This window comes from Nannospalax galili, unplaced genomic scaffold (assembly GCF_000622305.1).
Source record: "Nannospalax galili isolate Female #2095 unplaced genomic scaffold, S.galili_v1.0 scaffold1362, whole genome shotgun sequence".
In the NCBI taxonomy this organism is placed as follows: Eukaryota; Metazoa; Chordata; class Mammalia; order Rodentia; family Spalacidae; genus Nannospalax; species Nannospalax galili.
The window spans coordinates 525,776-541,057 of record NW_008347579.1 but is presented as its reverse complement, the minus strand read 5'-3'; the positions used below and the strand labels follow the sequence as shown (position 1 = coordinate 541,057).

The following is a 15,282-nucleotide window of genomic DNA, read 5'->3' as shown; positions in this document are numbered from 1 at the left end:
ATTAATCACCTGCTGCCCCTGTGCTTACCTACAGATGTAATTCGTCTTGCAGGAGTCCTGCAAATTCAAACAGTTGGGTTTCTCCCGCTCTTCGTAGGAGCACACAGGCACGATGGTCAGGCGCCGCCGCTCTGTGCAGGCAATGTCCCTGCAGGAGCAGAAGAGCATCCCATAGCTGTGCTTGGCTGGGACCTTGTCAAAGAACTGCCTGAGGGCCTTGTGGCACTTGCGGCGGTTGCAGACTTCGTTGGACATGCTGGTGGTGCACGGGGTGATGTAGGCAGACCTGTACTTCTTGCAGGTGTCATCAAGGTTGCAGGCCTTGGCCGCATCCAGGCAGTTATTCCCTTTCGAAATGTGCTCCACTGCAAAGCAGAGAAAGGTAGGCGTGATCACAGGGCCCACTCCTGACTGCTCCCACCAGCTCTTGTACACCACGATCTCCACATTCAGCCCACCATGCCACACTTCTAGAACTCAAGGAATTTTGAAGCTAATAACATAATGATCCATGACAAAGACAAACTGTTGGGGATGCAAAGGCCAGGAGTCCACAGTAGTGCAAGTTCCTGGTATTTCCTTAGATGTCTAAGCAGGAGCTATGGAGCAAGGCCACGGGAACTCAGGCACCTGCCCAGCTTCCAGCAAACAAGGCAACGAGAGACTGTTTCCAGCTCCTACTCGGGAAACTGAAATTAGGATCAAAGAAAACAGCAACAAATTACATTCTTGTTCATGATACAGTATATAAAATGATATGCTGAATGCAAGTATAATTGCCATGCAATCCTCCAGGAATATAATTATGTAATAAATGCATATAGTACATGCTAATTACTATATGATTACAGAGTAATTACATGGTTATTTGAGCCCAGAAGACAAAATATTATGCCAGCCTCTGTAAACAGGAAGAAGCAACTGTGGCAAAGCTGTGTTTAAGTTTCAGCTCACAGGCCATTGGAAGAAAACCAGAATAAATCACATAAAAATTTGCAAACCTCAATTACCACTTAACTCACCACATACAAAATGTCGGCTCTGTGAGCACTCAAGTTCCCTATTAGGAAAATGCAGCTAGGATTTTGGATTAAGTTTCACTGGGCTTACACACCATGGGCTTTAGAACTATCACAGAGCATATGCTGCCTTCCGCTGCCTGGGACACGAGTGCCACCCACTGTGGGACCACTTCTGTATGGTCTGCATGAGATCGGTGGGGAGGCAGGGCCCATTGGTGTGCATTCTGGCCTGGGCCACAGGCAATGGGGAAAATTTACAAGAAAATAGATGGGATGCAGTGTGTGTGGGGTTAAACTCAGAATTCATGTTTTAATTTCATTTCTGCTGCTGTGATATACATCCTGACAAAAAGTCAGTGCAGGGAAGGAAGGGGTTTATTTGGCTTACAATTCCAGGTTACACTTCATCATCACGAGGAGTCCAGACAAGAATTGAAGCAGCTAGTCACATAACACCCAGTCAATAGCAGAAAAAATGCATGCATGCAGCCTGTTTCCTGCTTGCAAGCTTTCTTCTCTCTCTCATATACTCAGAGTCCCCCTTCTTAGGGAATCATGTTGCCCACAGTGGGCTGGGTCTTCCCGCATCAACTGAAAATCAAGACAGTCTCCCAGACGTGTCCACAGACTGACCTAGTAAAGATAATTACTCTACTAAGACTCTTTGGAGAGATGGCTCAGTGGTTAAGAGCCACTGACTGCTCTTGGAGAGGACCTGGGTTGGGTTCCCAGCACCCACATGATGGCTAACAACTGCCTATAACTCCATTTTCAGGGGATCAGACATCCTCTTGTGGCCTCCATGGGTATGGTATGACATAGGTACCCTTACATACATGCATACAAAACACTCATACACACAAATTAAAAATGAAATACACAAAAATTCAATACAAACAAAAATTAAATTAATAAAAAGTAAAAAAATTCTCAAAGACCATTCTTAGGTAATTCTTGTTTGTGGAAAGTTGACATTTATTTTATTTTAGATTTTTGTTTTGCTTTGTTATGAGACAGGGTCTCCCTGTAGCCACAGCTGGCCTAGAACTCACTATGTAGACCAGGTTGTCCTCGATCTCATAGAGATCCTCCTGCCTCTGACTCCCAAATGCTGGAATTAAAGGCCTGTGCCACCACTTTCGGTGGAAAGTTGACATTTAAAATTAATCATTGTCACCCTCTTAGCAGTAGGCAGTGCATCAGTCTCATAAAACTAGTCATCACAACCCATATAAAGCTGTTTCTCTGGAGAAAGAGAAGCAATGGAAACCTTCCGTTGCCAACTAATAAGGTGGCCCACATCAGATGATAAGGAGGTAAGCCAATGGCTACCAGAGAGTGCAGAGGGGCAACAGACTAGCACCTCAGTCCCGTGGGATTAAACATCCCAACAAATTTCCATTTGGGCCTCAGTCCTGGTGTATTCTATGCTTCTTCTCCTTCCTTAGTATGTTCCCTCAGCTGACTGGAACACTTTGGGAAATTATAAGAGCTTGAGAACTGATCAGAGAGGAGAGAATGTGAGTGGACTGGATGGGGTTGAAAGATAGGGCAGCGTATTTGCTGGGTATTTACAGGGTACATGAAATATCATTCTGCCTTAAGAAATAAAGAAATCTTGCCACGCACAATAATGCAAATGAACCTTGAGGATACTAGGTTAAGTGGAATAAGCCAGTATCAGAAGGAAAACACAGTATTATTCTAATTACATGAGAATCTAAAATACTCAACACACACAGAAGGAGAAGGCTGCTGGGTTGAGAGGAGAGAACAGAAGGAATTGCCATTCAAAAGGAAAACAGTTTCAAGTAGAGTTATGTTCTAGAAATTTGCCATTTAAGAATCTGAATGTAGTTATTGATACTGTATTAGAACCGCAAAATTTTGCTAGGGGTCTGACAAAATGACTCAGCAGGTAAGAGTGCTTGCACCAAAACTGATGACCTGAGTTCGATCCCTAGGACCCATATGGTAGAAGGAGAGAACTGACTCCGCAAAACTGTCCTCTGACCTCCACATTATGGCATATTTTGGCATGTGCACATGTGATAACAACCACCCCACACATAATAAATAAAATGTTAATACATTCTTTTCATTGCTAGGAAGGCAGGTTACATGTTAAATATTCTCATTACAACTTCAAAAATAACTTTATACAAAACAAAAACATAAAAGGCATACAAAGTAAACCTTCCAACATTTCAAGGAATGAAAGCGTCCTGGTTCTATGGACAAACAAAAGTGCCTTGCTTTAAGAACCACCTCCCCCACTCCCCACACTGGAAACTACATTACCCTGGCACCATGAGCTATGAGTTACTACGCCCCAGGTTCAGGTTTCTGCCTGTGACATCTGAGTCCTGCAAGCTCAATGTGGAAGGCAGTAAGCAAGACCTCAAGCCTTGCCCAATGAACAATGCAGGCCGCCAACACCTGCACAAGACAGCCATGCTATGTCAGCACTCCTGGTGCTCTCTCCCCATCCTGCTCCTCCCAAGCCTTCCTCTCTGTCCACACTAAGGCTCCTTGATACTCCAGGAAGGAAATAGCCACCTACTTTGTTTCTAAACATAGACATCATGGCCTCTGGGCCTGGGTAACACTTGCAGCTTTCTCTCTCTCTCTCTCTCTCTCTCTCTCTCTCTCTCTCTCTCTCTCTCTCTCTCAACATGGTTTCGTGTATTCCAAGCTGGCCTCACAATCCATTATGTAGCCGAGGATGACCTTGAACTTCTGATCCTCTCACCTCTACCTCTGGAATTTTGGGATCACAGGCATGCATAACCACAGCAAGTTTATGTGATGCTGGGGATAGTACTACGGGTCATGCATGCTAGGTAAACACTCTACTGATTGAGCTATACATCTTCAGTGTTCTTGAGACTTCTAATGTTGGGCTATTGGACCCAAGGACAGTGATTTATATTTTTACAGGTCTACAGTTCTCTAGATTTCTAAACTAAGCATTATTATTATTATTATTATTATTAATATTATTATTATTTAGATAAGGTCTCCCCGTAAGCACAGCTGGCCTGGAACTCATTATGTAGACCAGGCTGGCCTCAATCTCACAGAGATCCACTTGCCTCTGCTTCCTGAGTACTGGGATTAAAGGTGTGTGCCACCATGCCTGGCTTAAACTAATCATTTTTGATGATCACTGAAAAGAAATTGATAAAACTATATTCAGTATCATTTGCATTCGGCCCATCAAGCTGAATGTTGGTTAGTACATACATGATTTCCTACCGCATTTATGTCTTCATTGGTGTCTAATAAAGGAGTCTTTCTAATCTCTAGATAAAAAGAAAACAGACACACAGAGGTGTGTTCACATATAAGGATGCAGCCAGTAATGTTCGGCCAAGCAATGCTTGCGAGCTCAAGTGGAGAAAAATGGCAGAGAAAGATGTCACCACATGGCATGCAGTGTCGTAGGCCTGCCAAACTCAAATGAACCCATGCTGTCACCCAGTGCTATTTTCAGATGGTAAGCACTAACTTTGTTTCAGCAAAACAATGGAGGTTAAATGGAATGATATTAGCTTGTATTCCATTGCTTTCAAAGTTTGGGTCATTATTGTTCCATTTGTGTTGCTTTTATAGTTGTGTAAAAAAGAGTTCTTTTTGTTTATAAATCTAAAATAAAGTTATAATAAAATAATACAAGTCAACATATAACATCCAGGACTTTTCTTTTTCTCTGGAAGTAATCCATACAGTAACACACAAGCTTGAGAAACAGTTCGCCTGACATAATACCTTTTCTGTCACCGTAACACTGTCGCCTTTTGAAAGTTGTTAAAATTATCTGAGCTATTACTTTTTTCTTTGTGTTTATATGTATGTGCTATACATGCCTGCATGTGCGTACATGTATAAATAAAAAATGTGAGTGCCTGCATGTGTATGTGAAGCCAGAGGTCAACATACAGTATCTTCCTCAGTCAATCTCTGCCTTATTTTTTGAGTCAGGCTTTCTCAGTGAATCTGGAGCTCTCTTATTTGGCTAGATTGGCTGGTCAGAGAACTCCAGAGATCTGCCTGTCTCCACTAGTCACTAGTGTTGAGATTACAGGCAGGCGTTGCCATGCCTGGCTTTTACATGTGGGTGCTGAATTTCTGAACTTGGGTCCTCATGCCTGCAGAGCAAACACTTTACTGACTCAGTCATCTCCTGGTCTGTTTTTCTTCTTAATGTTACAAGAAATGAAAAATGGTATTTTAAAGGAAAAGCATTGTACAATGTGGAAACTACAAAGCATTGTTCATCTGAACCCACTGCTAACTTTGTTTGGCAGTGGGTCTGTGTTTCTGCTGATTCTGTTTTCATGGATTCATAAGACTTGCTAGCACACCAACACCTTTCAGCATCTGTGACAAATTCCAAAGTAAACAACCTGGCACATTTGGAGAGGCAAAAACAATTCCTTCCCACCTCATAGGTCATTGTTTAACTTCCTTCATGTTTCCTTATGAACACAAAACACTTTGATGACACTTCTCAATTTGATGAGACCAGCATAACCCAAATACAGGAACCCAACAAGGAATAGAAGAAAACTGATTCCTAGTCCTTACAAACACAGATGTAAAAGTCTCCCTCAACTTTTAGCAAGTTGCATTTAGCAATTTGTTAAGAGGATAATGCACCATTACCAAGACTGGTAAATCACAGCTGGGTCCAGTGGTGGTACACACCTTTAATCCCAGCACTAGGGAGGAGAAGCAGAGGCAGGCAGATCTCTGTGAGATTGAGGCCAGCCTGGTCCATGTCCCAAGTTCCAAGTTATCTGGGGCTACAAGGATATGCTGCCAAAAGCAAAGAAGGGTGGGGGAGGGAGGGAGGGAGGAAGGAAGGAAGGAACGAAGGAAGGAAGGAAGGAAGGAAGGAAGGAAGGAAGGAAGGAAGGAAGAGAATTCAAGGAAAACCCCATGTGATAATTCAGCAAAGAAAAACCATTCAATGAACTTCAACTCATTCACAAAAAAAGAAAAAGAAAAAAGTTCAGCAATCTAGAAAAAGAGTAGAAAATAATTTCCTCAATTTGAGAAAGGGTCAGTATGACAAACCCACAGCTAAAATTACATCTCATAGTAAAATAATGATGTCCCCCTATGATTCGGAACAAGAAATGCACAGTCTTACCATTCAGAAGCAATACTGTTCTAGAGGTCTTAGCCTTTGCAATAAAGCAACAGAAATAAATAAATGATATTGGAGAAGACATATCTGTTTGCAGATGACTTAGAAAATTCCAAAGAATCTCTGAAACAACTATTAGAATAAGTGAATCTGTCCAAAAATACAAAATTAATATTTAAAGAATCAATTGAATTTTCTTGAATACATGTTTGGTTTTTCTTATTGATACCCTCCTGAGTCCAATTAGCACTGCCCATATGTGCATGGGTATGTGGCCACCCACTGGGGCAGCAGCAACCTACTAGCAGTCAGATCCCCAAAGAAGAATGACTTTCCCTCCCTCAGCAGCCATCAGCTTTCTGATGGGGCACCTCCATCCATGCTGGAATTTTGACTGACTTGATCCTAGGCAGGTTATCTATAGCCACTGTGAGTTGATGTGTCTAACAGCCATGTCATATCCAGAAGTCAGCACACAAGTTTAATATTTAGCTAACAAAATAGTATTTAAAAGGTATAATGTGATGCTGTAATACATGTTTGATGCTAACAAAATAGTATTTAAAAGGTATAATGTGATGCTGTAATATGTGTTTGACATTGGGGAATGATGAAACCAAGCTAATTAATACATTTATCTCTTTTACGGCTGCAAACTACTAGAACAATTTAAAATTCAATGCTATTTTCAGTAGTACCCAATAACAAAAAATAAAAACACATGCAACATCTCAATACTGAGGAATAGAAAGCATTTCTGATAAAAATTAAAGAGACCTATAAATGGAAATATATACCATATTCATAGATCAGAAGACTCAATATAATTAATGTATCAGGTATCTCTAAACCCTAGTGTTTTGGAATTGTCAAGTGCATTCTAAAAGTTATATGAAAATGAGAAGGATAGAGTAATCAAAGCAATGTGGGTAAGAACAATGAAGCTGAAGGACTTGAACTGGCTTCAAGATGATATGGGGGTAGCCAACCCCTTTCTGATGGGATTTAAGGCCCACTCCATGGAAGAAAACACATGCCTATTACTGCAAATCTGGCTAAGAACATAGTTGGAGAGCTCACAGGCCCCAGGGTGAACCTACTACCATTATTTTGGTAAATGGACATAGTATCAAATGGCTCTACCCATAAAAGCTGTCAGACCTCATCAGAGAAGTTTCTTTGTGCAGTGGATGGTGGTTAACTCAGAATCTGCCAAAAGACTAAGAGACTGTAGTGTGCTCAGCTAAAAATGGGACATCTATATTACATTTCCTCCCCAAGGCTCAGGGACCATGGAAGAATAATAACGGAAAAATTATAGGAGCCAGAGGTTGGGGAGAACCAGGGAAAAACAAAACGTCTTCTCAACATGACAGGACCACTGCACTCATGAACTCACAGCAGTTGTGGCTGCCTGTACAAGATTTGTACAAGATCAAGACAGTCAACATTCTAGAATGAAGGAGAAAAGGGTTCATGAGCTCCCAGCCTCCAGCCCTGAGGAGCTATGGACAGGTAATGATTTGTGGAAAAGGGAGGGTCAGTTTTCTTTAACGATGTGGCTCCTGGTAGGCTGACCACACTCCAATGGATGGCCTTCTACCCAGAAGTACATGGATAGTACATAAAAATTGGAGTTTATGGGTTATTTTAAAAAAAAGAGGACCCAATGTTGGGAGGAATTGGGAAAATAGGAGTGGATCTGGGAGGAGTTGCAGGTTAATATGGGCAAAATACATTGCATGAAATTCTCAAAAAGTAATAAAAATATTTTTAAAGGCTTACTATGACTTCAAAGCTTCATCTCTACCAGCTAGCTTTCACAGTGTTGGAAGGTGCTACACATGCTACTGGAGAAAAGTGACCATCAGCCTTGCCTGGCTGTGAATCCTGTGTGCTTCAACAACAGCTGGGCTGGCAAGATATGCCCTCTGGTGCAGTAGTGGCACAAATGTTATGAAGTAACCAACCACCTTCTAATTAGATTTACAATCTGGTTTTTTTTGGGGGGGGGGCTTTTTTGAGACAGGGTCTCACTGTAGCCCCAGCTGTCCTGGAACTCACAGAGTAGACCAGGCTGGCCTTGAACATGGGGAAGTAGGTCAGAAAACTCAATCCTACATTAGGAACTATTGCAATCAATGGCTGATGGAAGGGTGAGAATCAGTCTCTTAACAGGGTGAATCTTGGGACGTTAACTAGGCTCCAGTGGATGGAATCACACAAGGGTAGTAAGGTGGAGCAGATAGGGGAGGGTATCTAAATATGATCAAAATATATTGTTTGAAATTTACAGGAATTCAATTTAAAAAGAGGAAAAACAAAGGTTTACTATAAAGCTACAGCTACCAAATCAGTGTGGTAAATTTAACATAGGCATAAATGAACGGAAAGGCGGAGCTGAAGACAGGGCTCAGAGGTGGGCCCGTATCAAGTGTGCATGCACAATCACTTGAGTTTTAAAAATGATACTAATGCAAGCCAATGAGAAAAAAATTTCCAATAAATGGTACTAGACTAATGAAAAGACAAAGGCCAACACGCTTAACCCCCACTTCACACCAGACACAAAAATTAGTATTGAATGATCACAGTCTTAAACATAAAAGCTAAAGTCATGAAGTTACTAGAAAATAAAATAAAATAATCTTGGAGGGTCAGCAAACATTTTTTAATTAATATAAAACATAAAAGAAAAAATCTCTTAAGTTAGAGTGCATGAAAATTAAAGATTTATGCTAATGTAAAACACTGATAAGAAAAACACTGATAAGGAAAGAGCAAAACAAAAACTACAATGAGATTTACTATTTGCAACCATAATGGTCAAAATCAGAGACCCACAATACTAAATACAGAACAAGCGTGGAGCTCCTAGACGTCGCCTTTGCTGTTAGTGCAAGTGTACATAAATCCAGCCACTTTGGGGGAAAAATTGGGCAGCTTCTTGTAAAACCACAAATACACCTACTGGCAATCATACTTGTAGATATTTATCTAACAGAAGAACCTATGACCACAAAGGAGACTTTAAACAGGTTGTATATAAAAATATACTGATAACCCCAAACCAAAAATAACCCATGTATCCATCAACTGAAAAAGGCCTAAGAGGCAGGCAACGGAATGGAATACTGTTCAGAAATGAGAAGTCAGCTATCAACACACACGATAGCATGGGCCAATCACAAACACATAATGTTGAAACAGAATGCATAAAATCCTGAGAACTGGGTGTGCCCAACCCTGTGACACTGTGACAAGTGAGCATGGTGAGTTCATGCTTGAGAACCACACAATGGAGTTACAAGAAAAAAAATCACAAAGCAGTCTCTTAATGTTGTAAGGAAGTTTGTGGTTTTTTGTTGTCTGCATTAATATCTGTCCTCTGTTGTACATGACCCTTGGGCCACAGCTTGGACATGCCTGCTGGATTTAGACAATACTATGTACACAATGTATGACTCTCTAGATAGACGTTTTAGAATAGGCAAAGCAAAGAAAGAAAATCACAAGACCAACTCCTAGTGAATAGGGATAGAAGTTGACTGGGAAGGAGCCAGAGGGAACTTTCTGGGGCAATGGCAATATTCCGGACTCTGATATAGGTTGTAGATTGTACAGTCTTCCTCAAAACTCAGAGAATTTTACCATGTTAGTTAGCTTCCTATTGCTGTAACCAAAACCAACTTGGGGAGAAAAGGGTTTATTTCACCTTTAGCTTACAGTTTAACATGGAGGGGAGCCCAGGCAGGAGCTCAGGGCAGGAACTGAAGCACAGACCATGGAGACTCGAGTACTTCTTGCTGGCTTGTTCCCCTGGCCTGTACTCAGCCTGCTTTCTTATACAACACAGGACGCCCTGCCCAGGGGTGGCACTGCCCATAGTGAACTGGGCCCTCCCCCATCACTCATCAATCAAGAAAATGCCCCACAGATATGGCCACAGGCCAGTCTAATGGAGACAGTTCCTCAGTTGAGGGTCCCTCTACCCAGGTGTGTCAAGTTGACAACTGAAGCTGTCCAGCTCAAGTACAAAAAAGGTTTGTGCATATTTAAAGATTATCTCAAAAAGAAAGGAACTAGATCAAATTTGAACACTGGTTAATGTATGCTGAAGCATTTAAAGGAAGTATACTGACACAATAGATGCTTGTAGAAACAACTACCTTCAAATGTTTATAACCATCTAGATGCTGAGGATGCATTAACCATTAAAATATTTCTACTCTGGGGGCTGGAGAGATGGCTCAGCAGCTAAGAGCACTGGCTGTTCTTTTCTTGCAGAGGACCCGGGGTTTGATTCCCAGCACCCACATGACTGCTAACAACCATAATTCCATTTTTAGGGAAGCCAACACCCTCTTCTGTCCTCCATGGGCACTGTACTACATGGGTGCACTTACACATATGCAGGCATAACACTCATATGCATAACATTTTTTCCATTTTTCTTTATGTTTGCAATACATACAGAGTAATGAAATATTCAGAAAAACAATCAACTCATGTAAACCTTATTGTCGTTCTTTTGAAATGAGTCTTAGGTAGGCAGTTACGTACTGTATATAAAAATAACTCTCAGCCCCTTCCTCTCTTATGCCTCTCCTCTTAGACCAACACAAATCTCACCTCCAACTCTCTCTTGAGCCCTAGGGCCTCAAGCCTTGCTACAAGAAAGTTCAAAATAAAAACTTGAAATCAAGGGCATGTAAGGGAGAGGTAAGTTGCAGTTTAGAAGATTGATCCTCCATGTTAGGAAATAGATCCCTACTGCACACACACAAAATGCTACTTCCATGACTGGAGGGCAAAGAGAAGAGACAGGAGACTGGCTGGATATACAGGGTGCAAGCACATCCACCCCTCCATCAGCTCACGCCCCACAGAGGTGCAGGAGCACTCCTGAGCTTTATGATCCAGGCACAGTGCCTTGTCGCCTGCGTGGGAAGGCTTTGGAACAGCTTTACCATAACGTTCAGTGCTGTCCTCGCCACAGCTCATTTTAGAGCTTAGCATTACGATCTTGCTCTCCCTCCCCTCTACCTCTAATCTCTCCCTCCATCTGCTGTTATTCATTCTTTAACTTGGTAGAGTGTCTGGGATGCTGACTGAATGGGAATGTTCTCAGAATGAAGGCTGTTTACTAGAAATCCTTTTTATTTTTTTTGAGTGGGGTGGGTACAGGGCATATGCGAGTGGGTTGTGTTCAGCTAATGGGTTCCTCTCCAGCATGGGCCTCACACTGCAGTATGGAAGATGCTATTTAACTAGTTTTCCATTTCTAAGCTCAATACAATCATGTCATTACTTTGCAGGTTACAGATTGCTCTCTCTATCCCAGTTGTAAGTCTCTCCTGCTGGGATTGCATCTGACTAAAGACTTCTTTCTTGGTTTCTTGGGCATGAGAGAGACAACATTCATCAAAACTAGAGGACTAGATCCCAAAACAAAGGGTCAGGTTCTGCCAAAGAGTAATGAATCGGGGCCAGGAAATTTATTTATTTATTTATTTATTTATTTATTTATTTATTTATTTATTAGCTTTTTGAGACAGGCCTCACTATGTAGACCAGGTTGTCCTTGAACTCACAGTGATCCTCTTGACCCTGCCTCCCAAGTGCCAGGATCACAGATATGGGCTACCATGCCTGTCTGGATTTGAATTTTCAATGTGGTGCAATCATCTGAGCATCTTTGCATAAGTCAACTGTGGGTCTCACTTTTCCCATTTGTGAGATGAGATAACTGAAGCTCCTCTAAACTTCAAGATTAAAAAAATATATTTTATCAGTTTTATTTCATTTCATGTGTATGAGTGTATTGCTGGCATATGGGTAAGTGCAACTGTATTGTGCGATGCCTGTGGAAGTCAAAAGAGGGGGTGTCAGATCCCCTGGGACTAGAATTACGGTTGTTAGCCACCATGTGGGTTCTGGGAGCTGAACCCAGGTCCTCTGCAAAAACAACCAGTGCTCTTAAGTGCTGAGTCCCTGAACCTCAAGACTTTTTAGTTTGATATTGTAATGTAATATTCTGCTTCTGACTATAACTTCAAATATTCAGAATCAATGATGACAGGGACAGAGTGAAACACCAGGCAGTGGTTTTATGCTCTCAGAAGCACTGGCCTCTCAGCTCTCTGCGATCCAGAAAGTGTATGGACCAAAGATTCCAACCCTGACCTGCCGGCAGAGCAAACATAAAGGTCCCTCCAACACAGGGAGATGTGGAGATGTCAGGGATGAATTATGGGCTAGGAGAAGCTTTCATATTAAAAAAAAATCTCTGAAGCAAGGAACTGCCTTCTTCCCAAGTAACAATACTCACACTGTCCTAAATCAAAGAGGTTACCACTGTGGCCAGCGGCCTCTCCTCATTCACATTTAGAAAAATGCCACCATTATTGGCAAACACCAGTGCCAGCTAGTTCGTTGGTGTGATTCGGGATGAAACAGTAATGCAAACAAGTCGCAATCCATTTCTGCAAACTGAGATGGACTCAAGCAGTAAGTTTATTAAAATCCGCATGGTCTGCATGCAGTATGATGGATTAAGCAGAAAGTTCGCAAGACACACAGAGAGAATGTGGTTTACAAAGGCTTGCCAATTCCCAGGAATCTTTCTTCTTAGGGCTGCAGAACTGAATTCACAACTTGCTCCTTCTTCCTTTCTGACTTGATTAATTGCCATGTTAACATAACTACTGTTCTTCTTCCAATAGGCTCCCTCTGATGCGTTAGCCCAGCAAATGAAAAATGAGCAAAAGGCACCAAGATCTTCCCAGGGGTAGGCAAGATTTTCTGGAAGCTCACATTGACAGACATCTGATATCAAGTGGCTTGGATAGCAAAATCCGATCATACAGGTTGTGACCTTGTAACTGATCCTTCAAGAGCTTGGCCTTTTCCAGCTGAGGCGCAAAAAATTACATTTAAAATCCATGTGTTCGCTGTTTGGAGCCCATTTTGCCATTTACACGTTTCAGACCTATGGTGTCACACAATGATGAATTTCCTCCCCGTCCTCTTTTTTTCATATTCTATACAACTACATTAAGCCTGAAGCCATACCTAAGTTTCCTCTGGGGCTGATGGCAGTAGAATCATTTTGAACACCTATGAGTTTGGAAATAATCCTTCTATTTGCTGGAGACAGTTTCCAATGCTAGCCACAAGTCGGGGGGTAGCCTCAATCATATAGACTGTCATTTCCTTAATGCATATGTGGTCACCTGCCTTCATTCCACACCCCTCCCCAACCGTTTCTATACCTTAAAAAATTAGATGTCTCCCCTAAGTGGTGTTCAAGTCACATGCTTGCTGCTGTGCAATGATTAATAGTGCTGTCTCAGCAAATGGGATCATTACATTTTTAATTAACCTTTCCAACCTCCACCACCTTTTCCTTTTGTTATACATCAGATCCTCAAAGTTTTCTATTTGTTTATGTTCAACTAGGTTTGAAACAAAAGCATGAAAAATGATTACAGATGAAGTAGGGATCAGCACTGCAGGTGATGTGCCTGGTAAGGTGTGTCACCTCCCTGTATGTCAGATATGGGGACAGGCGCTTGGTATTTGGTGGCTGGGTTCCCACCTAATTTTTGTTTTGGCAGCTTAATATTATTTAATGGCCTTGGCTACCAGGAAACTGGCTTTTTAAAATCTCTTTCAACCTAATTATAATTACAGTGTATAAATCATAGAATGATCAATTATAAAAATCTCGGGTTCATAAATATTTAACTTAACATTTAAACCCACACTGCAGGAGTGCATGGAATTTTGGAGCCCATCTCTGCAAACAACTGCTTTATTACAGTTCCAGTGCCAATAACTGCAAACGGCACCAAGTTTGTCTTGCAGTACACTTTGGCACATATTTGGGTATAATGCGTTTCCATGTATTAAGATGGCACAATTGAGTCCTTTCTAAAATATGCGTGCCTTCAGTTAAAAAGATTTTTTACAAAGACTACGATCACCATCTTTTAATTCCTCAAGTATGGAGAGACACGATTATGATATTAGACATAAAACATTCACTAAAATATATTTTAACCTAATGTAAGATTGATTCCAAGATAATTGAGGTCAGATTTGTTTGGAAAATGTATTGTGACATGTGCAAATGCTGAGGCAGAGAGGAAATGATCTTCCAGTAGGACCCGAGCAAAACAGCCAAATGTTTTTCAGCAAAATCATAAAAGCATAATTGGATTTCAATTTAGAAATAGTGGGCCTAAGACAGGCCATTTTTAATAATCTAATTATGTGCTCCGGGCCCACCCCAACGCTCAGTGACAACTCCAGAACTATTAATTGTGTTCAATCCTGTTGCATCTTCAACCATGAAGTTTGCTATTACATGTAGGTCTGGCTCTCTGTTATGGGTATTTCTTCCCCAATCACGGATGATCTTTTTAACACCCAATATGCTCACTGCCTTCATTTTCTAAAAGTGAAGTCTTTTAATGAGTTTCTCTAGACCTAAAAAGCTGCTCAGATCTGTGTTCCTTCTTTATGCATCATACACAATGAGATCTACAAATATTTTCCCCGTTTTTATGAAGACACAGAAAACAGCCCTTGCTTTTGTCTGATTTTCATTAATTAAAGGTATTTAATTGCTAACATCTCATTAGCACTAAAACTAATGAATACTTCAGCTACCGGAAGGATCTGTATGATAATATAAACCTAATTCATTTTATGAAATACAGAGTGTAACTCTCATATTTAGCCTAGTCAAGCTCTACCGATATTTAGTGATTTCAATGGTAAAAGCCTAAATACATCTTCAAAACAGGTGCTGCTTCTCCCTAGGGGAGACAACAAATGTAGGCCAGCCAAACAACAATGACTCCAAGCTTCCCTTGCTTCCCACCAACAGACTGTCACAGAGTAGACTAATTGGAAGAGTAACCTGGAGTGGTTTTTTTTTTTTAAAAAAAAAATAATTGTCTAAGTTACTGTTAAATAAAAAGCTGTTCTTAGGGCTAGATGGCTCAGTGGTTAAAAGCACTGGCTGTTCCTGCAGAGGATCAGGGTTCAGTTTCCAGCACCCACATGGTGGCTAATAACCATTTATAACTCTAGTTC

At 41.2% G+C, this 15,282-nt stretch overlaps 1 protein-coding gene across 4 annotated transcripts in view; it reads right to left on the bottom strand.

Annotated features, from left to right (window-relative positions):
- Nucleotides 1–15,282, bottom strand: part of Gfra1 (GDNF family receptor alpha 1) — a 224,450-nt gene that overhangs the window by 60,971 nt on the left and 148,197 nt on the right. For all 4 annotated transcript variants that reach the window (XM_008844314.1, XM_017800922.2, XM_017800923.2 and 1 more), the window contains one exon: nucleotides 29–365. In XM_008844314.1, coding sequence (XP_008842536.1) covers nucleotides 29–365 — 337 coding nt within the window. The remainder of the gene's footprint in view (nucleotides 1–28; nucleotides 366–15,282) is intronic.